The sequence below is a fragment of the Aspergillus homomorphus genome, assembly GCF_003184865.1.
Source record: "Aspergillus homomorphus CBS 101889 unplaced genomic scaffold BO97scaffold_46, whole genome shotgun sequence".
NCBI lineage: Eukaryota > Fungi > Ascomycota > Eurotiomycetes > Eurotiales > Aspergillaceae > Aspergillus > Aspergillus homomorphus.
Window position 1 is genome coordinate 92,579 of NW_020291932.1, and position 24,108 is coordinate 116,686.

At 54.4% G+C, this 24,108-nt stretch overlaps 10 protein-coding genes across 10 annotated transcripts; 7 read left to right on the plus strand and 3 right to left on the minus strand.

The window, feature by feature from the left end:
• Positions 1–1,373: 1,373 nt before the first annotated feature.
• Positions 1,374–2,512, plus strand: BO97DRAFT_480519 (amidohydrolase family protein; the record flags this gene model as incomplete). The annotated part of the gene is made up of 2 exons (XM_025700761.1): positions 1,374–1,745; positions 1,798–2,512. The coding sequence occupies exons 1-2, from the start codon at positions 1,444–1,446 to the stop codon at positions 2,510–2,512; spliced, it is 1,017 nt and encodes a 338-aa protein (XP_025547724.1). The 5' UTR covers positions 1,374–1,443.
• Positions 2,513–3,204: 692 nt separating this feature from the next.
• BO97DRAFT_460370 (uncharacterized protein) lies at positions 3,205–4,765 on the plus strand (the record flags this gene model as incomplete). The annotated part of the gene is made up of 2 exons (XM_025699334.1): positions 3,205–3,953; positions 4,043–4,765. The coding sequence occupies 2 exons, from the start codon at positions 3,205–3,207 to the stop codon at positions 4,623–4,625; spliced, it is 1,332 nt and encodes a 443-aa protein (XP_025547725.1). The 3' UTR covers positions 4,626–4,765.
• A 333-nt stretch (positions 4,766–5,098) lies between these two features.
• BO97DRAFT_376307 (uncharacterized protein) lies at positions 5,099–6,662 on the minus strand. Its single transcript, XM_025693013.1, has 2 exons — positions 5,677–6,662; positions 5,099–5,623 (listed from the first exon to the last, which is right to left on the minus strand). Exons 1-2 carry the CDS (start codon positions 6,508–6,510, stop codon positions 5,486–5,488), a joined length of 972 nt encoding a protein of 323 aa, XP_025547726.1. The 5' UTR covers positions 6,511–6,662; the 3' UTR covers positions 5,099–5,485.
• A 190-nt stretch (positions 6,663–6,852) lies between these two features.
• Positions 6,853–8,347, plus strand: pre8 (proteasome core particle subunit alpha 2). Its single transcript, XM_025693014.1, has 5 exons — positions 6,853–7,049; positions 7,113–7,132; positions 7,185–7,235; positions 7,304–7,909; positions 7,963–8,347. The coding sequence occupies exons 1-5, from the start codon at positions 7,006–7,008 to the stop codon at positions 8,079–8,081; spliced, it is 840 nt and encodes a 279-aa protein (XP_025547727.1). The 5' UTR covers positions 6,853–7,005; the 3' UTR covers positions 8,082–8,347.
• A 1,295-nt stretch (positions 8,348–9,642) lies between these two features.
• BO97DRAFT_472948 (uncharacterized protein) lies at positions 9,643–11,169 on the plus strand (the record flags this gene model as incomplete). Its single annotated transcript, XM_025700193.1, has 2 exons — positions 9,643–10,515; positions 11,002–11,169. Exons 1-2 carry the CDS (start codon positions 9,658–9,660, stop codon positions 11,167–11,169), a joined length of 1,026 nt encoding a protein of 341 aa, XP_025547728.1. The 5' UTR covers positions 9,643–9,657.
• Positions 11,170–11,915: 746 nt separating this feature from the next.
• On the minus strand, positions 11,916–12,633 carry BO97DRAFT_200525 (uncharacterized protein). The gene is made up of 3 exons (XM_025690524.1): positions 12,390–12,633; positions 11,988–12,328; positions 11,916–11,921 (listed from the first exon to the last, which is right to left on the minus strand). Exons 1-2 carry the CDS (start codon positions 12,430–12,432, stop codon positions 12,060–12,062), a joined length of 312 nt encoding a protein of 103 aa, XP_025547729.1. The 5' UTR covers positions 12,433–12,633; the 3' UTR covers positions 11,916–11,921; positions 11,988–12,059.
• A 269-nt stretch (positions 12,634–12,902) lies between these two features.
• On the plus strand, positions 12,903–14,452 carry BO97DRAFT_397898 (MOSC domain protein; the record flags this gene model as incomplete). The annotated part of the gene is made up of 2 exons (XM_025694162.1): positions 12,903–14,226; positions 14,352–14,452. The coding sequence occupies 2 exons, from the start codon at positions 12,903–12,905 to the stop codon at positions 14,450–14,452; spliced, it is 1,425 nt and encodes a 474-aa protein (XP_025547730.1).
• Positions 14,453–14,638: 186 nt separating this feature from the next.
• On the minus strand, positions 14,639–16,505 carry BO97DRAFT_437516 (nucleobase:cation symporter-2 family protein; the record flags this gene model as incomplete). Its single annotated transcript, XM_025697854.1, has 3 exons — positions 14,639–16,137; positions 16,191–16,357; positions 16,414–16,505. 3 exons carry the CDS (start codon positions 16,503–16,505, stop codon positions 14,639–14,641), a joined length of 1,758 nt encoding a protein of 585 aa, XP_025547731.1.
• A 2,440-nt stretch (positions 16,506–18,945) lies between these two features.
• Positions 18,946–20,848, plus strand: BO97DRAFT_200543 (stearoyl-CoA 9-desaturase sdeA). Its single transcript, XM_025690525.1, has 2 exons — positions 18,946–19,391; positions 19,464–20,848. The coding sequence occupies exons 1-2, from the start codon at positions 19,151–19,153 to the stop codon at positions 20,591–20,593; spliced, it is 1,371 nt and encodes a 456-aa protein (XP_025547732.1). The 5' UTR covers positions 18,946–19,150; the 3' UTR covers positions 20,594–20,848.
• A 379-nt stretch (positions 20,849–21,227) lies between these two features.
• BO97DRAFT_446067 (M3 family metallopeptidase) lies at positions 21,228–23,914 on the plus strand. The gene is made up of 3 exons (XM_025698610.1): positions 21,228–22,870; positions 22,919–23,559; positions 23,611–23,914. Exons 1-3 carry the CDS (start codon positions 21,554–21,556, stop codon positions 23,801–23,803), a joined length of 2,151 nt encoding a protein of 716 aa, XP_025547733.1. The 5' UTR covers positions 21,228–21,553; the 3' UTR covers positions 23,804–23,914.
• The last annotated feature ends 194 nt before the right edge of the window (positions 23,915–24,108 follow it).

The following is a 24,108-nucleotide window of genomic DNA, read 5'->3' on the forward strand; positions in this document are numbered from 1 at the left end:
GTGCAGATACAAAGAATCCTCTCCGGCCCCCTGGACCATTTCCAAAGATTAGGATGAGGGATGAGAAGTAAAGCACCGCCAGTGAAGAAGAGACTCAACTCACTCAGCCTGATGGACCGGCAGAAGAACTGCACCACTAAACTTGCCAGTCGACATCCCGTGATGAGAACTGCGATGACAGCCCTTCGGATAAGGCTGAGACCGGCGTTGAGTATGCTAGACTCTGATGTTCTTCTATCCTCCCAGGATCTACTTCTAGAGAATAAACATGAAGTGGCCGTGGAATGGTTGACGGGAGGCCAGACAAAGGGGCAGTGAGGTGGAAGTGAGGCTCGTATCCCACCCAATGAAGACCCGAACGATAATCTCACTCGGATAGCCTGGGTTTTGGGCCAAACTAGACGATTATTTAGATGTTCCGGGTCTCAGCACGTTCCAAAGGTTGAGAGCTACGCAGACCTTCCTCTGCATATTTTCTCGAAATGCATGAAGCGCGTACAACGTTGCACCATCCTACATTGGCAGCAAGTGCACGAATCCTTCTCTGTTAGCCATGACAGCACATGAAGACAACTGTGCCTTGTTTCGGATCAGCTGACAGGCGAATACGAGAGTCATCTTTTTGTAGACAATGTGTTGATCTGCACGACTGTTGACAACGTGTTCGAGGGTGCGACCCCGGATTTGCATCGCTTGGGTTTCGAGCCGAATGTTCTGGATGCGGGGGTTGCCGCCTGTCCGATGCGGAGGAGTCATAAGCAGTTGACGTTACTTACTTTATTTATGCTATCTACATACATGATCTACTACATCTACTTAGGCTATTATAACCTCTGTCTTGATCAGCTGCAAAGAAGAGATGCCTTGCACTATACTATTACATCCTGTGTTATCTCAGCTAACAAGTAACACTGTCAATCTTATACCTCCGCAGATTTGGTTATAGGCATTCAAGCAAACCAGCTTCAATCGACCCCTGATGAAGCAAGTCAGAGCAGAAATCATATGAATCGTATTGTAGAGCTACATCCAAGTTTCATCGAAGCCATTTCTCAGTATGGAGGCCTTTTATAAAGACCCCAATGACGAAATGCTCTATCCGACCCATCCAACCTTCATCGGAAAGGTTCCCGCAAGTCGATCAAACCTGTTAGCATCACATCCGAATTCTCCAGGTAACCCCTTAAGATGACTTAAAGTATGTGGGGATTGAAATGCACCGTCATTTCTATTCGACGTGAACCTGGGGCGGCAAGGGGACGATGAGGGGAAGGAACATACCCGCTTCCGACCCGCCTCTATGAGAGGGAGGGAGTACTAGGTATTAGACTCCCTCTTCTTTACCTGTAGCTATATAAGACGTCGACCGTCATTCTAATTCTCCCTGCAAATAGTCCAAGCCTATTCTATAGTCCTTTTTACCATACTCAAAGATCATAAGCCATGCTTGGGAAAATCGCTCTTGAGGAGGCCTTTGCACTCCCACGCTTCGAGGAGAAGACGCGCTGGTGGGCCAGCCTGTTCTCCACTGATCCTGAAACCCATGTCAAAGAGATCACCGACATCAACAAGATCCGCATCGAGCATGCTGACAAGCATGGAGTGGGATACCAAATTCTTTCTTATACAGCCCCAGGCGTGCAAGACATCTGGGACGCGGCCGAGGCGCAAGCTCTCGCCGTTGAAATCAACGACTATATCGCGGAGCAGATCCGGGACCGACCTGATCGATTCGGTGCCTTTGCGTAAGGACCTACATCTCCTCTAAAAGACTTCCAACCCTAACCCAGAATTCAGAACTCTATCGATGCACAACCCCGAAGAAGCCGCCACCGAACTCCGCCGCTGTGTCGAGAAGTACGGCTTGAAGGGTGCCCTGGTGAACGACACACAGCGCGCTGGCCCCGATGGCGATGATATGATATTCTACGATCAGCCCAACTGGGACATCTTCTGGCAGACCTGCACGGAGCTGGACGTGCCGCTGTACCTGCACCCGCGCAACCCCACGGGCACCATCTACGAGAAGTTGTGGGCGGACCGCAAGTGGCTCGTGGGCCCGCCGCTCAGCTTCGCGCACGGCGTCAGTCTTCACGTCCTGGGTATGGTCACGAACGGGGTCTTCGACCGCCACCCCGCGCTGCAGATCATTATGGGCCACCTCGGTGAGCACGTCCCCTTCGACATGTGGCGCATCAACCACTGGTTTGAGGATCGGAAGAAGCTGCTGGGGCTGGCCGAGACGTGCAAGAAGACCATCCGCGAGTATTTCGCGCAGAACATCTGGATCACCACCTCCGGTCACTTCTCGACCACGACGTTGAACTTTTGTATGGCAGAGGTGGGTTCGGATCGCATCTTGTTCTCGATTGACTACCCGTTTGAGACGTTTGAGGATGCCTGCATGTGGTTTGATAATGCTGAGTTGAATCTGGTGGATCGGGTGAAGATCGGACGGGAGAATGCGAAGAAGCTGTTTAAGCTGGGAGCTTATAAGGATTCGTCGGCCTGATGTGTGTTTCAGCAGGTTTCCTGATTTGTACTTACAGTCCGTCAATGTTTATCATGTTTATATCTCAAATGAACTTACGATATCGATATTTGAATCTTATGTGGAATGTCTTTGCTTGAAGAGCGGTCGCATGGAGCCCTGGCCCTTTTGAGCAGTTAGATCACTACCAGTGCTCTTTCTCCTACACGCAAACAGCATAGGGTACAGTTATCACAAGGTCATTATAGTAATGACTTTGTGTAAAGAGACAACCCGAAAAGTAATTCTCACTATCGTCCTAGATCTGCAGAGTCGATTCATGTATAAACTAACATCAGTTTGGCTACTTGATATCTGTGAACAAACAGCTTGAGAGATGAAGGCTTTCACTAGTTGAGTGTTAGTCTGGTCGATGTGGAGATGGGCTCTGTGTCTTGGGTCAATGCATACAAACACTCAGATGTGTTAATACTGGTGCTTGAGACTACCACAACTCTTATTGAATAATGCCATGTGAATGCTTCACTTCCCTTCTCAACACGAGCACCTTCTCAACACTTTACTTATCAGAGAGCAGTTTCTCTTTCTTCCAAATCTCTTTCCAGTCGTACAAGATTGACATCCAACTTTCAAAGAGAGAACAGTCTAGTCACCATCCACAAAAGACATCAACTCAACACACATCTGAACCATCATCACACCGTGCCGTGACTATGAAGCTCAGCCAAGCAGTCCAGCCCTCCAATGACTTCCATCACGCATCACACATAGTCGCAGAGCAAGACCAAGACAGACACGACTCAACCGAGCCGTTCCCCGAATACTTCTCATCGTGCGAACAAGAAGACTCGCACGTCGACGACGCCCAGGAGGAAGCCTACCGGTACGCCCTGTCGAAAGTCGTCGAGGCAGTCAAGGCAGGCGCGCGGTCGATCAAGCTGGACCCAACCTACATGACAGCGAGGCTTCTCACGACCGAATGGGAGCTGCCCAGCAGCGACACCGGCCCGGAGACAGCCCCCGCGAGCCCACGAGACGAGACTACCGAACCGCAGCTAGACAACTACCCAAGCCTGGCACTCTGCGCAGGCCTCAAAGTCTCCGAAGAGAACAAGAAGAACATCCTCGAGGAGATGCGCATCCTGACCAACTCCGCCAGCCTAAGCCTGCCCCTTCGCCGGCGCTTCATCACAATGTGCAACGAGATTCTACGCATCCACATCCTCCTCTTCCGCCGCGCCACAATCCCAGGCCACCCCATCGACACAATAACAACACGCCAATTCCACCGCGCCCAACAACTATCCAGCAAGCTCGTCGCGCACCTTTCGGCGCTGGACCAGCTCCTGCAAACCCAGCACGAACAATGCCACAGCGCCCAGCAAAGAATCATGCACATCTCAACGGACCAAGCGCAAACGCCCATCGCGCGCTTCAAAACCATCGCAACCATCCTGATCAAGTGAGTCCATTCCCTCCATCCCGATCCCATACCCCATACCCTACCCTAAACCCCTGACCCCAAACCCAGGCCAAACTAAGCGAAAACAGCACGCTCCCCCCACCCCGCCAAACCGAACAACGCCTCCTGCTAATCCTGCTGGACCTCTACGACGCCTACCTATACACAGACTACCACCACCTCCGGCAGTGGCCGCAGATGCTCACAGAAGGCGAAAACCCGGCGCGTTTGAGCCTGACGAACACGTTCTTCCGCGCGTGGAACCTACTCACCGGCGCCATCGAGCGCTACCAGGCCATCGCGGCCGCCCACGCCGACCTCACGCACTGCTTCATCCGTCCGGGGTATTCGCGGCTTGCACCCGAGGCGCCAAGGATCTGGTTTGATTTGCACTTGAGGCGGTATGTGGCGTTGCATCGGGAGCGGTTGCGGGTTAATCAGCTGGAGTTTTTGGGGAGGGAGTGGGGGGTTGTAAGGCGGGAGGGTGGGGGGATGGTTTCTTCGGTGGCTGAAGAGGGTGAAGGTGAGGGAGAGATGGAGGTGGAGGTGGAGGATGGTGGGTGTTGTTTGCAGGATAATCTTCGCTGGGGGGCGTGGAATCCCGGTTTTGTGGGGGTTTATGAGGGCGTCGGATTTGGGGTTCGGGGTATGAATTCTCGGGATACCGATTGAGGTTGGTTGGTCGGAAGGATGTTATATGAAGGACAGGGTTCAAGGGTCTGAACTCATTGTGGTTGTCGTTTGAGATTGCTGGTGGTTACGCTTGATGACTTATGATTCATGATTGAGGATCTTTAGTGAAGCAATGCAGGTTCTGTATTCGTTGTTTGCTCAGTTGTTGTTGATGCCCGTGTCGATGACGTTGCCCGGCCATCGGAAGTAAGCATAGCGGATCAGCTCGATGGGTGGTACAGACTAGCCAGCAAGGATGTGCTCCATAACATCAGGCACCTACTATAACACCATCTTGCTACGAGCATTGAAGCCAAACATGCTTGAAGCGGTATCTACTCAAACAACTGAGTCGAACACGAACCCACTCGAAAGCCATGCATTTATGTAGCGATCCAAGAGGATAACCCTACAACAAGAACATTAAGACGGATGGAAAAACAGGACTGAAGAGATATTGATTATTTATTAATCGAGTATAAGCATGTCCAGCACCTCGATCGAAAACGCCGTAGAAGAACCATAGCGCCTATTTGGATCGAGAGAAGTGCAGGTCGACCCTCCCTCCGGGCAAGTTTGACATAAGCGAGCAGCTCAGACAAGGCAGTAGAACAAAACGTTCGGCGCCAGGCCCGGATCCACTCATCAAGACGAGCCTCGGAAGTTAACGAGGGTCGGGGGCATTCTGCGCACATCGACTAATTGACACCTCATCGTGAAAAGGAGAGTGGCAACTTAAGTAGTGCGGGAGGAAAGGTATCACGGAACTGTGACTGAGAAATGATTCGCATCTTGAACAAGAAACAAGGGTTGATTACGATGGCTCGAAAGATTATCACAAATTAGTGGGAAGGCCTGGATCATTCGTCCTTCTTACTCGCATCCGCGGGCAGGGGATCGGCTTCGTCCTCGTCATCCGGCAACGGAACATCCATCACGCGCTCGCCCGCTGTCTCCAAGACTTTGCAACTCCAGGTCCGCACGCCCTTGTAGACAGCCTAAGACGAGTCAGTCGCTATTTGAAGGGACCGCTGGGGCGAATGTGACTCACCCACAGGAATGTGCCCACGCCGATGACGATGATGAGCCACCCGACTCGGTTGCGCCCGGTATTCCGGCCGGAGCTGCTGCCGCCGAGGAAGCGCGAGGGGCGCAGTGTCAGCCCGTGCCAGGGGGAGAGTGCGAAAACAGACTTGATGCAGGACAGCAAGCCCAGCGAGGCCACGCCCTTGAGATAGTGTTCAGTCCAGGAGGCCTTGCGGTCATCGGCAAGGATGTTGGCCATCGGCTTCACCGACCTGGCATTAAAGATCTCGGGGGGTACAATGGGATCCACAGGGTCCACGAAGATATTCAAGATGGGGTCAGCAATGAATCCAAGCAAAAATACAGTAAACAGCAGAATGGCGAGTGTCAATGCGAGCTGCATGACGGTGCTACTAATCCAACGCGCCCACCGGAGACGTTCTAGCCGGTAATGAAATCCGCATGTCGGGCAGTGCCAGTAATTGCGCTGACCGTAGCCGGGGTCAGAATGCCGCCACAGTTGCAGGCATCCTTCGTGCACATAACGGGAGGACCCTTTGCATTTGCAGGGCCGAAGTAATCGACCAGACTCCGGGTCTGACGATTCGTAGACGACCCGCTGGCGGGACTGGAGAAAGCCGGGTATATGTTCGGAGGGAGGAGGAAAGGTGGGATGGACCGTCTCCAAGCAGATGCGACATGTCCGGGGCGAATAGTGCCTTTGCCGAGCCCCATGCGAGGAACCGCCGGACTCGCCCTGTAAAGGCGTCTCTGTAGAGTCTTGCTCTGTTTGATTCGACTGGCCCGGCGCAGACGATCCAGACGGCCACTGCCAGAGCGGCTCACTGCGCAAATCCATGCTTTCCCTAGTAGTTTGTAGATAGTTGGGGCATAATCTGAAAATTGACAGATCTACCAGCGACCTGACATTTAGTTGCGATTGGTGCTGCAGTTGGTGTAATTGTTGTACGGGTTGCAGATTGAGATGTGCGAAAACAACTTCAAGGAACAAAACAGGGAGGATGGGAAAGAAATAAAAGAGGCCAGTTTAAAAAAGAGGGAAGTGGAGAGAGTGCAGTGTCGAAGCGCGAAAAAGCGCACTAGCCGCTCGCCTACCGTCACCGCCCCAGACGCGGCTTGGCACCCTGAACCAGCTGTGGTGGTTGCTGCTACTGCCAACTGCGTCAACATCCTGCCGCCTGCTGAGTTAGTCCGAAGGGAAGCTTCACGTCAACCCAAATCCCTCCCCCCCCACGACTCCCCATCTTCTCCATCATCCCCTTTCCCTTCCATCTATCTTCCACCACACATACTCACCAGCCTCCGGAGCTTCTGGAGGTAAAATATCGTCACCATGGCTGATCGTTACTCTTTCTCTTTGACTACTTTCTCCCCCAGGTAAGCGAAGCTCTGCGCTGATCCATCGGTGATATCCAGCTCCAGCTAACAATCAGGATCTAGTGGAAAGCTGGTCCAGATCGGTAATTCATTCCATCCGCTAACCACTCTGGATCTCCCACTGACCACGTCTAGAATATGCCCTCAACGCTGTTAATCAGGGTGTAACGGCCCTTGGTATCAAAGGTATGGTCCCGATCGGCCGATCCTTTGACAGCTGGGAACAGCTACTGACTGCTAGCCTCACCGGACAGCTACCAATGGAATCGTCCTCGCCACTGAAAAGAAGTCCTCATCGCCGCTCATCGATCCCCCCTCCCTCTCTAAGATCTCCCTGATCACGCCCGACATCGGCATGGTCTACGCCGGCATGGGTCCCGATTACCGTGTACTTGTCGACAAGGCCCGCAAGGTCTCCCACACTGGCTACAAGCGCATCTACAACGAATACCCTCCCACTCGTATACTAGTGCAGGATGTCGCCCGCGTCGTACAAGAGGCGACGCAGTCCGGTGGTGTCCGCCCGTACGGTGTCAGCTTGCTGATTGCTGGCTGGGACGAGGGAATCGAGCCGGAGACCGGAGATGCCCAGAGAGGTGACGAGGAGGGTGAGCCGAAGAAGGCGACCGGTAAGACGGGTGGTATCTTGAAGGGTGGGCCCAGTCTCTACCAGGTCGACCCCAGCGGTAGTTACTATCCCTGGAAGGCCACGGCCATCGGCAAGCACGCCACCAGCGCCAAGACCTTCCTCGAGAAGCGCTACACCGAGGGTCTGGAGCTCGAGGATGCCATTCACATCGCTCTCCTGACTCTGAAGGAGACTATCGAGGGCGAGATGAACGGTGACACGATAGAGATTGGTAGGGGTTTTCCCGGTGGTACATTGTGAGTAGATCCAAGCTGACTCTGTTAGGTATTGTCGGTCCTCCTGCCGATCATTTGCTGGGCTTTGAGGGTGTCGAGGGCGCGCGGGGACCCCGATTCAGGAAGTTGACCAAAGAGGAGATTGAGGACTATCTGACCAACCTATAAACTCTCCGTCTTGTTACAGTTTATTGGCGGAACCTTATAGCATAATAGACATCTATCAAGTCTGGCAAGGTTTCAACGAGATGACAGCGTTTTCCTTCCGTCTCCTGGTTCTGAAAGACCGCCGGGTCTTTCTCTGATCCGAGCAACGAGGGTTACAGCCGGGAGACCCTGTGACCACGCAAATTGATGAAATGTATGGGGCGTGTCGACCTCGCCAAGTAATGCCGCAACCGAAAAGAACATTATACTACTAGTCAATGAATGTGATTTGTGCTAAACCCGGCCGCGTGCCTTTTTGTCAGTAGGGAGGTCCCTACCTGCAGCGTCTATAGTACTGCTCGGCACGATATGTTACATGCTACCATGCCCACGAGGTTACTGGACATTGGAAGGACGGAATTTTACCCCCAAGACTGCGCGAGCAAGAGCTCTTCCCGCTTGAGGTAAATGCTAGAATGAGGTTGAATGCTGAAGTCTCCGGCCCAACGGGTCACCGCAGCAAACCAACCACAAACACCTCTTTCCCAGAACACATCACTTGACATCACTTGACTGGCAGTTTTGGCAATGGGTGTGCTATCTATAGTAGATGGGTGCTTCGAGTTCCCAGGGGAATTGTCCCTCAACATATCGCCTGAGCCAACCACCGCCTCGAAGGGATTCCAAAGGTACCCCCGCCCCGTACATGTCTGGAATCGATGCTGGACCCTGAACTAAAGCAGGAACCAGTTGGCACGGACGAGCGAGCCAGAAGCTGTCCGTCATTTACCCCGAGCGGCGCTCGAGGGGCCCCGGAGTGCTGCCTGTAAAAGGGCAAGGGCTGTACTACTTCAACGGCGTGAGTGTGTTCAATGCCCGCGCCCATTGATGCCATGTCTGTTTTAGGATATTGCTGCTCTGCGGGGGGCTGATCCTGTTGCAACTGGCTGACATGGAAGTCCGAGTCTGCTGTGGAAGTTATCCTGGCTGGCTGCTGTGTGTGCTCGATCAAAGAACCCAGGCGGGCTTGTACAGTACTGTTTGTTGATGTGATGATGATTTGATTGCATTCACTTCAGCTGAGACTCTGGCGGTTGTTTGGCCCCCCCACCTCCCTCTGTGGTTTCCCCTCCCTCTCTCTGTCTACCCTTTTCCCCCGCGCTGGTTGTTAACCATCGAATGAATGTCAGAAAGAAAAGGGCGGTCTAACGCCGATAATCCCCCACGAGGTTGGGAGCTAAAAGTGGTATGGTCATCCCATGGTTGGATTTAAAGTTGATATGACGAACAACCCTCCACAACCATCAATCCTCCATGCTCAAAGCTCCCAATCGTGATCGAAAGAAACAACTTGGCTTCAAGACCTGTGGGGAACGTCCCCAGGATAACAAGGATTTAAAGCTTGAGCTTGAACAATTAAGGTAGGGCTCGTGCACACTCACACTCACACATACACGCGCGCGCGCACGCACGTACACACAATTTCCCTCACATGCTCACATGAACTGTTCCATCTTGTCTCTTGTGTCTCCAATGCTAGAATCAGGAGGAAGAGCAGCTGCTGACGATGATGTTATCGTGTCTTTAATAGGAGAACATGTCTAGCTGGCACATCGAAGACCCGATGGACGGAATCTCGGGCGAGCTGTCCAGCCAACACGGGGCGCTGCGGTCGACGCTGCTGTTTTTCATGGCGGTGTCCTGGTACAACGTGATCGAACTGGTGGTGCTGGTGCTGACAACCTTCCGACGCTGGCGGGGACTGTACTTCTGGAGTCTGCTGCTGTCGGGATGTCTGGGCGTGGCGCCATACACGGTGGGCTTCCTGCTCAAGTTCTTCAGCCACGTTTCGTCAACGGTGACAGTGACGGTGCTGACAGTGGGGTGGTGGGTGATGGTGACGGGCCAGTCGCTGGTGCTGTACTCGCGGCTGCACCTGGTGCTGCGTGACGAGCGACTGCTGCACCGCGTGTTGGCGCTGATCATCGCGAACGTCTTCCTGCTGCACATCCCGACGACCGTGCTCACATACGGTGCCAACGTCATCCGCGGGCCCGCCTGGGTGCGCGGTTACAATATCATGGAGAAGCTGCAGCTCACGGGCTTCACCCTGCAGGAGGTGCTGATCTCCATGCTCTACATCTGGGAGACCGTCAAGCTGCTGCGCATGTGCTCCGCCCGCGAGAACCGCAAGATCATGCGCCAGCTCGTCGGCATCAACGTCGCCATGCTCATCATGGATCTGGTCCTGCTAAGCCTCGAGTACGCCAACTACTACGCCATCCAGATCAGCCTCAAGGGCGCCGTCTATAGCATCAAGCTGAAGCTCGAGTTCGCCGTCCTCGGCCGTCTGGTCGCCGTCGTCCACAATCGCCATCCCCCCGCTCCGCTCGACGGCGACCTCCAGCTCAGCCAGTACACGGAGGCGCCTGATAGTCACCACGGATCCGGGATCGTCGCTGCCGGGATCGTTGCTGCGGCCGGTGCACGACGCGTGCCTGTGCAGCGGCCGGTCGGGCTCACTGGGGGACCATTGGGAAGGAATATCGCGCTCCACACGGTTGTGTCGACAAAATGGAAGGACTCGGACCACAACGAGGGTGCGGACTTGGAGAAGGGCGAATCGGATGTCCAGTCCTGGCGGTGATGCCGGATGTCGGTGATGATTCATGACTCTCTGTATCTAACTCTGGTGTTCTATTGGTGACACTCGCATATGTTTGTCGATCTCTCATCCTGATGGCGGGTAATTTCGTGATAGTAGTACATTACATGAAGATGGTTCACGTACAGCAATCCAATGGAAAGCAGTTCAAGTCTCGTCCAACGAGTTCGCATCGATCAACTCACCTTCGGAATCCTCTTCATCCTGGCTATCTGCGATTTCTTCCGCCTTGCGTTTCCAATTTGCTGAACCTGGCGGTCTTTCCAGTTCCTCTAGGTCTTCAGCTCCCGCGGGCTCCTCCGGCTCGTCCAGATCGTCCGGCTCGAGAGTGGTAGTATCACCACCGTCAACAGTGGGCGCTTCAACCTCTCTCTGATCACTCACTCTCACCTCCAAATCTCCCTCTCTCTCGCCAGGATCCCTCGCTCCATCCCAAACAAATAATCCATCCTATACAACCGTCAAGTCAGCCCAGCCCCAAATCAACCAACCCACAGCCCACCCACCATCACAGACCCCCAGAAGAAAAGAAAAGAGAAGAAAGAAAGAGAAAAAACATACCGCACAAACCCCAACCCCAACCAAAAGATTCTCTCCAACACACCTGCCCCTAACAACTCTGCCCCCCCTCTTCATAACCTCCACAACCCTCCCCTTGACCAGCCCGTTCAACCCCTCGAACCCCAGAGGTTCACCCCCAACCCATTCCCTCCCAGAAACAAAATCAAAATAAACCCCCACCCTCGTAAAGACAACCGCCTCCCAAGCCCTCGACCCAGCCAACACAGGACAAAGCGTCGCCCTCACCTGCCCCCGGATCCGGGTATGCGTTTGATTGGTAACGAGCACAGCCAGCGCGTGCACGGTAGCAAGACGCGCCAGCTGGGTGGCGACGTCAGCCAGGACGTTCCATTTCCGGTTCAGCAGCCATTGCGTTTGGGATCTTTCCTTGCTGTGGTGCTGGAGGTCGCTTGGGTTGGGGAAGTAAGGGGTGAAGGGGGCGGAGAGGGAGTCGATTACGAGCAGGGTTGTTGCTGGCGGTGGGAAGGTTGGGGGTGGGTGGGTGAGGAGGGAGAGGAGGTGCGGGAGGGTTGGGGTTTGGATGTGTGTTAAGTTTTGGATTTGGGATAGGGATTGGGGTTGGAGGGTGGTTAGGAGGTGGGCGAGGCGTTTGCGTGGGAGGGGGGGCCCTGTGTCTTTTCTTTCGTTAGAATGGTTTCTTTATGGGGTTGAATTGGGGTGGGGGATGGGGGATGACTTACCTATCCAGACTACTTGCTCGCCCTTGGCGAGGGCTGTTGCTGCTGTGTTGAGGCTATTATTTGGTGTGTTGGTTATTGCTTGATGGTGATGGCAACAATGGAGGTGACAACGCACGCAATGGAGGTCTTGCCTGCGCCTGGCGGTCCAAACACCTCAGCCACATGGCCGCATGGCAGGCCTTTGCTCTGCAATTCCTCCAGGCCCTTGAGCTCGTCGTCCACCGGGGGAGTGACGGCTTCGTCCAGTTCGGGGAGCCCCGTTGATACGGCCTTGTTGCCTAAGGCAGCCACCGCGGTGGACGCGTGAAGGGACTGCGAGGCGGGGAAGGAGATGACTCGATCTGGCGGTGTTAGCTCTGATTTTGATTGGCAGTTGAGGGTCTTGGTGTAAATGATACTCACTGGGATCCTGACTGGACAGGCCCAGAATGTCGAGTCGGTTCATGATGATGGATTCGGATAACAGATAGGGAAAACACGCGTGGCGCGCGCGTCGCGGTTCACATTCAGCAGGATACAGTGAGACTCTCAATGGTATTGCGGTGAGAAGGTGAATTGTTCATGGTCAGGTAGCTCAGTCTAGCTGATCGAATCATTGACAGGTGAGGCGACTCAGACACTGTAATCATGGTCCAGCCCGGCTACGGCATTGGAAGAATAAACGCGATGTTCTGGAAGTTCTGGAACGAGCCGAGATCCGATGCCGCTCCGATCTGATAAAAAAATCGGCTGGGGAAGATCTGGCGCGATATTTACGAGTACTCGTACAACACTCCACTGCAACACCTCGACCATAAGTGTTATACCTAGTCTAGCTGGCCTGATCGCATCCAGATCAAATAACACGGCTGATCCAATTCCCACCAACTCAACAACATATCCCTTTATCCAGCGCAAAACACAACCATCACGTCAATGCACGACCCCAACCTCACCGACAATGTCCACCCAGACGCATCGCTGAACACCCTCTCCCTCCCGTCCCTCCTCCCCTACATCATCACCCTCACCCTCCTCCTCCTCCCACTAACATCCACCCTACGCACACGCGCCGGCCCGCCAAAAGGATGCCGACGCCTCGGCGCAACCAAGAGCAACATCGACGACGAATACGACCCAAAATACACACAGGGGGTGCCGAGCGACAGCGTCGACGCCGACACGGGACTCCCAGCATGGCGCATCAAAGCGCTGTTCACGTATCCGATCAAAAGCTGCAAGGGCGTTGAGCTAGAGAGCGCAGAGGTGATAACCACAGGGCTGAAATACGACCGCCTCTTCTGCTTCGCGGAGTACATCGAATCGAAGCCCAAGCCAACCACCACCACCACCAGCACTGCCAGTCATCAAGAACCAACAGGCCAATGGACCGCGCGCACCCTCCGCGACCGGCACTTCAGCAGACTGGCCCTCCTGCGCCCCGAGATCTGGATCCCAGACCCTGAAAGCGCAGAATACGACCCATCCCTCCCAGAAATCCAATCCTCGGGCGTGCTCATAATCCACTACCCGCGCACCCTACCACCACCACTCAGCAACCTCCCCTTCCTCCCGGGCCTCTTCAACCTAGCAATCAAGCTCGGTCTCCTATCACCCGAACAATCGATCCGCATCCCCCTCACCCCCCCACCAGAATATCCTCTAAGGGCCGTCAAAATCTGGAAAGACACCCCCCACGCCCACGACTACAGCCAACACATCCCGGCCTCCCTCCGGCGCTTCCTCGCCGACGAAACAACCACAACCCAAAAACCACTCGCGCTGTTCCGCGCATCCGACGCCCACAACCGCGTGATCCTGCGGAACGCACCCTCAAAGGAAACGCTGGGTTTCCAGACCGTCACGGGCTTTCAGGATGCGTACCCGCTTCATCTGCTGAATCTGGCCAGTGTGAGGGATGTGGCGCGGCGGTGTGCGGGTGAGATTCCCCGGTTGAGTGTGCGGCGGTTTCGCGCGAATGTGCTTGTGCAGGGGCCTGTGGCGTTTGAGGAGGATGGGTGGCGGAGGATTTTGGTTGGGGGTGACTCTAATAGTAGTAGTTCTGGTGGGCAGGAAGAGCAAGGAGTCGAGATCTATGCGGCGTGTCGGACGCTGCGGTGCCGCTTGCCCAATGTTGATCCCGATACGGGTGTGCGCCATCGCGCGGAGCCGGATCGCACCTTGAAGGCGTATCGGCGGATTGATCGCGGGGATCCTACTAATGCTTGTTTGGGGATGCAGTTGGTTCCTGCTGTTCGGAGTAAGTCTTTCCCCTCTCTCTTCTTGTGTCTGTTTGATTTTCGGGGGGTTGGCGGGCTAGTGGTGGGAGATTGACTGATTGCTTGATTGCGATGGTTGCTCGGATATAGTGCTGACGTCGCCTAGATTTCACGCTGCGCGTCAATGATCCTATCTCTGTCCTTGAGACTGGCGACCATTGCTATATTAAGATGCTGGCGCCTGGTGAAGTGGTCGAGGGCGTTTGAAGGCCCCCAGTGATGTGACGCTTACTTCCAATGCATCAGCGGAAGCCCGGCTCGGTTAAATATCTTTAATATCATTGTATCAACTAGTTGAACTCATATACACTCCAATCAGCGCTATAAGGGTATCCTATCCATCATCTGCCCTCCCAGAGGGTCAAAAGAAACAAGCAAAATATAGTAGTCTCATTATACAGCAAGAGCCCCCGACGAATGCTCCCCTTTCATATACCGGGCATCCTCCGACTCATCCGGCTGCTCCACAGTCCGGGGCTCCGTCCTAGCCTCGACAACGGCCGCCTCCTCACCGGCATCCTCAGGAATGATGAGGTTCAGGATCACGCCGAGTATGGCGGTAATAGCGAACCCGTTGTTCATAACCAGGTCGATCGCATCGAGCAGGCCGGTCAGCCCGCGGTTGTCCCCGCTGTAGGTGAAGAAGTAGGAGAACCAGGTAGGGACCAACGTGACGCCCATGCCGATGGCAAACGAGGCCGTCAGGACGAAGCGGTTGCGCCGCGTAAAGGGAACGGTCGCGATGATGCGCACCCCGGAGATGGCAACGGACGAAAAGAGGAACGTCGTCATGCCGCCCAGGACCGCGCTGGGGATGGAGGTGAGCGCCGCGGCAAATTTGGCAAAGATCCCCATAATCACCAGGAAGAAACAGCAGCAGTACCCGGCCTTGCGGTTGGCACACTTGGTCAAGGCGATGACACCGTTGTTCTGGGCAAAGACGGACATCGGGGTGATCGTGCACAGTCCGGCCAGCAGACACGTGAAGCCGTTACCCAAGACACCACCCTGGACGCGAGAGTCGAAAGCAGGTCCCTCCACCTCGACCTGTGACACGTCGCAGGTGGCTGTGATATCGCCGATCGACTCCATCATGACCACAATATACACGGCAAGGAGTGGGAGGATCAACGGTGCGTAAATCGTGAGAGGGAAAGTGCGGACCCAGATGAACGAGGCCACCGGGGCAGCGTCAATGCTCGAGCGATCGAAGTAACCGCAAGCGGCGGCAATGATGCATCCAACCAGCAGGCCGATGATAACCGCACAGGATTTCATGATGGGAGCCCCGAACCGTTCACACAGAATGATGGTCACAAAGACTGAAAAGCCTAGCCCGATGAACTCCGGGCTGCCCCAAGGAAGAGCATGCGGCGAGTCTGCACTAGGGCATAGCGCACGACTGGCGGCATTTGTAAAACAAGTTCCCGAGCCACCCGCCCAATCCTCCATACTGGACTGGATCAGACTTGCACCAATCAGCAGGATTGTAGGGCCCGTCACCAATGGTGGAAAGATGCGTTTCAGGATCCGGGGGCTCATGAACGACAAGCCAATCTCGAGCAGAGAACAGAGACACGAAGTGCCCAAGAGAGCACCATAGCCCTTGGGACATGGCAGACGGTTTCCATCGCTATCTACCGGGCAATAACCGGACGTGTACATCTGGTTGAAGGTGCCTGACGATACTGTGATGGTTGCGAACGAGGTGCCGACAACGGAGATCAAACCAGTTCCGACATAGAATCGGGTTTTGTAGATGTGGAAACGGGCCATCTGAACGGCGGATAATAAGCCGGAGACGATGAGGGAGGTCGAAACCAGGTATTCGTAGTCCTTCGTTCCGAAGTTGGCACCACCCGTGCCTCCGATCAAGATGGGGGGCGAGATAACTATCGAGATCAGGAACGGGTCGATAGATAGCTCAATGACCTTCAGAACGAACCTCCGCCTAGCATAGCCAGCGCATGCTGTAGTCCCAAGAGCAGAGCCAAAAGAACGGGGACTTTGTCCTCCAGACCAAAGAATGGAGCGGATTTCCGACCCCTGTTGAGGAAGGGGATGTTCGGGGTAAAGAGGTAGGCATAATCGTAATCTCCGACAAGTCCCTCTCTGCAAAGGTCCTCTTAGCATACAGGCCCTCCACCATAGCTTGATTGCGCACATACCTGGTAGTGAAGGTCTTGATGATGCGCCTGGTCTTGTCTCGCCAGGACCGTTTGGGTCGCAAGTCGGGACCGATTTGATCAGGTCCGTCCATGCTAATCGATGTCTGTGGCGGAATATAAGAGAAGATGACCGCCGATGTCCGTGGGGCTTTGCGAGGAACGAGGTCCAGAGCGCTGCAATGGTTCGTGTTCTAAAGAAGATCTCCACTCGTGGATTGAATCTGGGGTTCTAGTTTGAAACCACCCCGAATGGTCCAGGAACTATTGACGTCTATATAGAGGGCCAGATTCCCCAAGGCTTCCGAAGTATATTCGTGCGATCTCAGCGATCGGATGCCGACAATGATAGGAGGCTATCAGTGCCGTTGAGGTGGGTGAATCAATCGAATAATGCCATGAAGCGGTTATCTCTGGGCCCTCAGCGACTGGGAGGCGAGCGACTGGAGACTGGGGAGATATCCAAGCAAAAGCTACTAAAGCAAACTAGAGGTCGAGTCTTGGGTGTCAAGGTGGGGTCGTGGGCGATAAGACTCGAGGTCGCTGACTGTCGGCTCATGTAACGCCTCTCGCCCGCTTATCAGTCACTTTCCCCCATGGTCGGGATCCGCCGACATCCATCCTCCGTAGTGGGGCAATGCTGATTAGTAGTTCATTGGTGGAGAGGTTATCTTCTTGTACAGTTCGAAGTGAATGCGAGCATCAGTTCTCTCATGGGGAGGAACATTCTGGGGTCGGAGTGTGGTTCATATAGAAGGAAGGATAGTAGGATGAAGTATTGAACAGGGACTCAGGTACCACTGCTCCATCACCACAACTGATCGGAAAGTCCGGGGAAGAGCCAGCACCGATCGGGCAATCCATTAGTCACAGAAACTGGGTGATTCGAATCGATGGAGACAAAGGCTGTAACCTAAGCCCGGTCCTCACCTTAGTTGCCAACAGCTGACTCGGACTCTTGACGAGTTACTGCATTTCAGGTAGTCTTGACCTGAATCTTGACTTGAGGCCTCCCGTCAGACGGCAGACGCAGAGGTGTCACGTGGTACCACTACACCTACGTAGCCGGCGAGTTGTGTACCAGGTATGTGGTCGCCGTGCCATGACTCGTGCTACTTGCTATCAGGTTCTTGTTGGCTTTGATCAAACCTCCGTACGCTTCAGGCGAGAGGTTGAGTCGGCGATATACAAGTGTCTGGAATAACTACTAGTATTGCTCATTTCATCATAGCCCGGAGAGTCCAGAATTATCTGATGTGCTCATGCATCGCGGAATAAAGCAACTATCTGGCTGATGCAAGTCTGAGAATATATTGCCTGGGAAGTGACTAGACAGGCACGCTTGGAATGTCTGGGGTAACATGAGTTACTTGGCTTTCTCCATGAGATGTCACCGAATGACCTCAACTGTACGGAGACTACTGTACTGCAGTGGACAGCACCTGGTGTGCTCTTTCGAGCAGTTGGAGGTGTTCACATGGCATCACAGGCAATTGCTGGATACCTGGGAGAATGTTGGCCGACCCGGAGCTGGTCATGTTGGGAGGGGTTCGGGGGGATTTTGGCAGGCCCTGAATCATATGGCGACGATCTCTGCCCAATTACGAGTACGCGGCGGCGGCTGTTCACCCGAGGTGAAAGCTCGTCAGGCTCGGAGCTAGCAGTGGCAAATTGGTTAGTGGTGGTAGGGCTGCATCGGGAATTCTTGGGGGTTCAAGGATGTTTGAAACTCCACGAATCCGATGGTGGCCAAAAACCCTTACGTACTGGATAGTAGAGTCACTAACTGCAGCTCCAGCTTCATCCAGTGACCCCGGAGTTGGCCTCTCCGGGCAGAGATTGATAACGAATCAGCCAGAAGAAAATGAGTGCAGGAGCGGAGAAGAGAGCCACTGGAAGGCGAATCGCACCGCCTTGCCACACCCTAGCCACGGCCGGGAGGCGGTCATCAGCCACAGCCGCCTGCCAGGGCAGAAAAACGTTGGGGATTCAACAGTTACTGGATGACCTCTGATTGGCTGGACGCACCCGGTGTTGCCGAAACGGGCAGAGTCTGGCCGGGCAAAGCTGTCGAATCAAACGCCGCCCAACAAGCTTAGATGCTCGAAACTCTCAGCCTGCAGTGTGAAAGCTGGTTTGCATGATGGATCATGGATGGATTGAATGCATGAATGAATAGTTCCCAACTCCAGGTGCATCTTTTCTATATCCCGTCCACCCTGATTCTTGATTATATCCCCCAATGGTCTGTGTCAGAGCTGCCACTTAAACCTCGGGATCTTCCTTTTTCACTGCACATACTCGGTTGGTCGGTCATCCAGCAGTCAGACCACCTGTGATTCAATCACTTCCGTCTTGCTCTCATTGCCGCATCATCCATCCATCCATCCATTCATCCATCCTCGCCGCCAACCTTGCGTTTCCCCAACCATCATCCCGCCGGTGGACCCTGGCCTCGAGTTCAACTCCGTCCGATTTTTTCCCTCCCCTCCTTCTACTTGTCCAGATCCTTCATTCCTTTGCTGACTCCTCTTGCCTTCTGGATTATATTCCCCACCCTTCTCCTTGCCGCCTCATTCTTTTTTTTTTCTCTTCTTTTTTTATCCTTTGGGTCAATCCTCCCGTCCCTTTCTTTAAAAGCACTCCCCCCCGGATCCTCCCATCCGCATCTACCACATCGTCCTTTCACCCTCATTACCCATATCTTGAAGGGGCAGACGAGTGAAAGATATCAAGCAACATGTCTGCAAAGCCAGCAGAGGCTTCCCGGTCTCGTGCCGCGGACCCTAAGAAAGTTCACATTGCCGATACCGCGATCAACCGCCAGAACTGGTACAAGCACGTCAACTGGCTCAATGTCTTCCTCATCATCGGTATCCCTCTGTGTGGCTGCATCCAGGCCTTCTTCACGCCTCTCCAGCTGAAGACTGCCATCTGGGCCGTCATCTACTACTTCTGCACCGGTCTGGGAATCACAGCAGGTTCGTTCATCCCAGGATTTCAATAGGAAGGTATGGTTTGGATCAGGGCGCTAACCATAGCTCATCAACCAGGATACCATCGTCTGTGGGCTCACTGCTCGTACTCCGCTCGTCTCCCTCTCCGTATCTGGCTCGCTGCTGTTGGTGGTGGTGCTGTTGAGGGTTCTATCCGTTGGTGGGCTCGTGACCACCGTGCTCACCACCGTTATACCGATACCGACAAGGACCCTTACTCCGTCCGCAAGGGTTTGCTCTACTCTCACCTCGGATGGATGGTGATGAAGCAGAACCCCAAGCGTATCGGCCGTACTGATATCTCCGATCTCAACGAAGACCCCGTTGTCGTCTGGCAGCACCGCAACTATCTCAAGGTCGTCTTCACCATGGGTCTGGCTTTCCCCATGCTCGTCGCTGGTCTCGGCTGGGGTGACTGGCTGGGCGGCTTCGTGTATGCCGGTATCCTGCGCATTTTCTTCGTCCAGCAGGCCACTTTCTGTGTCAACTCCCTTGCTCACTGGCTCGGTGACCAGCCCTTCGATGACCGCAACTCTCCCCGTGATCACGTTATCACTGCCCTGGTTACCCTGGGCGAGGGATACCACAACTTCCACCACGAGTTCCCCTCCGACTACCGTAACGCCATCGAGTGGCACCAGTACGACCCCACCAAGTGGAGCATCTGGATCTGGAAGCAGCTTGGTCTCGCCTACGATCTCAAGCAGTTCCGCACCAACGAGATCGAGAAAGGCCGTGTTCAGCAGCTCCAGAAGAAGATCGACCAGAAGCGCGCTAGACTCGACTGGGGTACTCCCCTCGACCAGCTCCCCGTCATGGAATGGGACGACTATGTTGAGCAGGCCAAGAATGGCCGTGGCTTGGTCGCCATCGCTGGTGTTGTCCACGACGTGACCGACTTCATTAAGGACCACCCCGGTGGCAAGGCCATGATCAACTCCGGTCTTGGCAAGGACGCTACTGCCATGTTCAACGGCGGTATCTACTATCACTCCAACGCTGCCCACAACCTTCTCTCTACCATGCGGGTCGGTGTCATCCGTGGTGGATGTGAAGTCGAGATCTGGAAACGCGCTCAGAAGGAGGGTGTTGAGTATGTTCGCGACAACACTGGCCAGCGGATCATCCGCGCCGGCGAACAGGTGACCAAGATCCCGGAGCCTATTCCTACCGCTGATGCGGCATAAAGGACGTCCGTTCATGACTACTTCCTATCATGAATGTACAATTTGCGTCTTGTTTCCGCTTTCGGCGATCCATCCTGTTTTATAATTCAGCACTCTGGGCGTTTGATGAGGTTTTCAAGTGGTGGGAGTTCCCGGAGTTGGCCTTGAGTTTTCCTTTTTCTATCCTGCAGACAGAGCGTGTCTAGTATGATGAGTGGCACTGGCATTTGAATCAGTGACATGATATGATCGAAATTCCACAATGCTGGTTAAAAATAGAGCAATGAAGATATCCACATTAAATCTGGGGTCTTTGTAGGCTGAGCTTTGTAGGAATAGTCGTAGCATGGGTGGAGTGGTGGGATAAGATTTGGAACCCCGCAATCCCAAACCTGGCAGACGCTTGCATACGCAGTGTACAAGCCCGTCATATTCCTGCTGGCACTATTTGACAGGGTGCATATAGTATCGCAAGTTAGCAACGTAGATCAGGTGAAACAATGAGGGTGATGGAGCATGGTGGCTGATGGACGGTGGACTGTGGAGAAGACGACGGTTGTTGTTTTGTGTGTGTGTGGATTTTTGTTGCGGGATCCACCTGACCTCTCTTTCACTTTCTCTCTCTAACTAACTAGCTTAGCTCCGACTGGCAACAGCGACAACAGCTCAGCTCTTGTCTTGCATCACGACCGCATAGCCACGTATTGCATTGTTGTTCGCCGCCCTTTCTCTTTGCCCCTCCTATTCCCCCCTCCCCCATCTGTCATCATCATTGCTACCCCTCAATCTCGCTTCTTTTATCTACCCGCCCTCCTCGTCCTTCTCGTGGGCGTTCTCCTCGTCACCGTGGCTCCTCCGCTTCGCATCCCCTCCCCCACCTACCGACTAGCTTCAGTCCTGGGCCATTTCCGTGGCTCCAGACTCCCTACCGCTTTCAATCCAGGGTTGACGAACCTCCGCAAATCCCTCACAACCGCCAGTATGGCCCCCGAGCACCTCCGTCGGCCTCCTCAGGCTCCGCCCGTCTTCACTGCGACCGCACAGTCCATCGTCGACGACGCCAACCGACTCATCGCCAGATCCCGCAAGGTCCAGGACGATGTCGTGGCCGACGTCAAGCTCGAGTCTGCTTCCTTCGACGGCGTCGTGAAGCCTCTGGCCCAGGATGAGAACGCCATGGCGCTGGAATCCCATATCATCAGCTTCTATCAGGCGGTGTCGACCGAGCAAGAGCTGCGTGACGCATCCGCCAAGGCCGAAGCTCTGATGGATGACTTCTTCATCGAGTCCGTGATGCGGGAAGACGTCTTCAAGCTCGTCGACGCCGTGCTAAAGAAGAACGAGTCGCTCGACCCGGAGTCCCGCCGTCTGCTGGAGAAGGAACACAAGGATTACATCCGCAATGGCTTGGGTCTGCCGGCCGGGCCCAAGCGCGACCGCTTCAAGGAGATCAAGAAGCGTCTCAGTCAGATTGGCATCGAGTTCCAGAGGAACCTCAACGAAGAGAACGAGGGCATCTGGTTCACCCCGGAGCAGCTGGACGGTGTCCCCGAAGATGTCTTGGCTGGCTTGAAGAAGGGTGAAGGCGAGAACGAGGGCAAGCTCCGGCTGACCTTCAAGTACCCGGATCTCTTCCCGACCATGAAGTACGCCAAGAACCCGGAGACCCGCAAGCAGGTTACTATCCAGAACGAGAACAAGTGCAACCAGAATGCGCCTCTCTTCCAGGAGGCCATCATCCTGCGTGACGAGGCGGCTCGCCTGCTGGGATACCCGGACCACGCCGCTTTCCGCATCGAGGACAAGATGGCTAAGACGCCCAAGACCGTGAATGACTTCCTTGGAGACCTGCGCTCCCGTTTGACGGCTGGCGGGCAGAAGGAGCTCAAGACCCTTCTCGAACTGAAGAAGACTGACCTTGAGTCCCGTGGCGAGAAGTTCGATGGTCACTACTACCTGTGGGATCACCGCTTCTACGACCGTCTTCTGCTGGAGAAAGAGTACTCTCTCGACCAGCAGCTCATTGCCGAGTATTTCCCTCTGCAGACCACCATTGAGGGCATGCTCAAGATCTTCGAAGAGCTCTTTGGTCTTGTGTTCGTGGAGATCACCGGTGAGGATCGTGAGAAGGTGGCTCCTTCGGGTAAGGGAAGTGACATTGTCTGGCACGAGGATGTCCAGATCTTCAGTGTCTGGAACGACGAGGGCGAGGGCAGCGGGTTTGTGGGTTATCTCTATCTGGACCTGTTCCCTCGTACCGGAAAGTATGGCCATGCTGCCAACTTCAACCTCCAGCCGGTAAGCTTCCTTTTGGCGTGTCGATTGACCTACACTGACCACGGCTAGGGATTCATCGATGCTGATGGCAACCGTCGCTACCCCGCCACCGCTCTGGTGTGCAACTTCACCAAGCCCACTCCCAAGAAGCCGAGTCTACTGAAGCACGACGAAGTAGTTACTCTGTTCCACGAGCTGGGCCACGGTATCCACGACTTGGTCTCCAAGACGATCTACTCGCGCTTCCACGGAACGAACACCGTGCGGGACTTCGTCGAGGCTCCCAGTCAGATGCTCGAGAACTGGTGCTGGACTCCTTCGCAGCTAAAGTCCCTCAGCAAGCACTACTCGACCCTGTCTCCCGAATACCTCGCAGCCTGGAAGGAGCAGGCAGAAGGCAAGGAGCCTCCTTCAGGACAGATCCCCGATGACGTCATCGCCAACCTCATCCGCACCAAGCACGTCAACGATGCTCTGTTCAACCTGCGCCAGCTGCACTTCGGTATCTTCGATATGACCGTGCACCAGCCCGAGAGCCATGAGCAGATCAAGAAGCTGCCGATCTCCGCCACATACAACAAGCTGCGTCACGAGATTACCCAGATCGAGGGCCCTGAAAGCCTGGGTCTGGGTGAGGAATGGGGACACGGCGAGGCCACTTTCGGCCATCTGATTGGCGGCTATGACGCCGGATACTATGGATACTTGAGGTATGTCTTGTGGATTACTGGTTGAATGGTACCAATGCTAACCCCGTCCAGCTCGCAAGTTTATTCTACCGACATGTTCTACACCGTGTTCAAGGAGAACCCGATGGACCCCGAAGCCGGCCGTCGGTACCGGTACAAGGTGTTGGAGAAGGGCGGTAGTCAGGACGAGATGTCGACCCTGACCGACTTCCTGGGCCGTGAGCCTAAGACCGATGCTTTCTACAAGGACCTGGGCCTGGCTTGATTCGGAGGTTTTATGATGAGACGAATGAGCTAATCCTTTATACATCTGAAATTATATGAATCTCTCTTTTGCAGGGGAGGACCACCCGGGATGTGAAGTATGGCTTCGTAGGGTATAGATCTTAAGACAGTGTCTCAAGACACTTGAAGCAAATCTCGCTCTTAGAATCCGTTCAAGGGCAACTGTTGTCAATTTCCAAGTAGCCTTGATATACACAGAAGATACCAAATAACAACGTCCCGGGGGAGAACCCCCGGACCCCCCTTTCTTTCAGCTTCCTGGGCACCTCAATCCTAATACCAGAG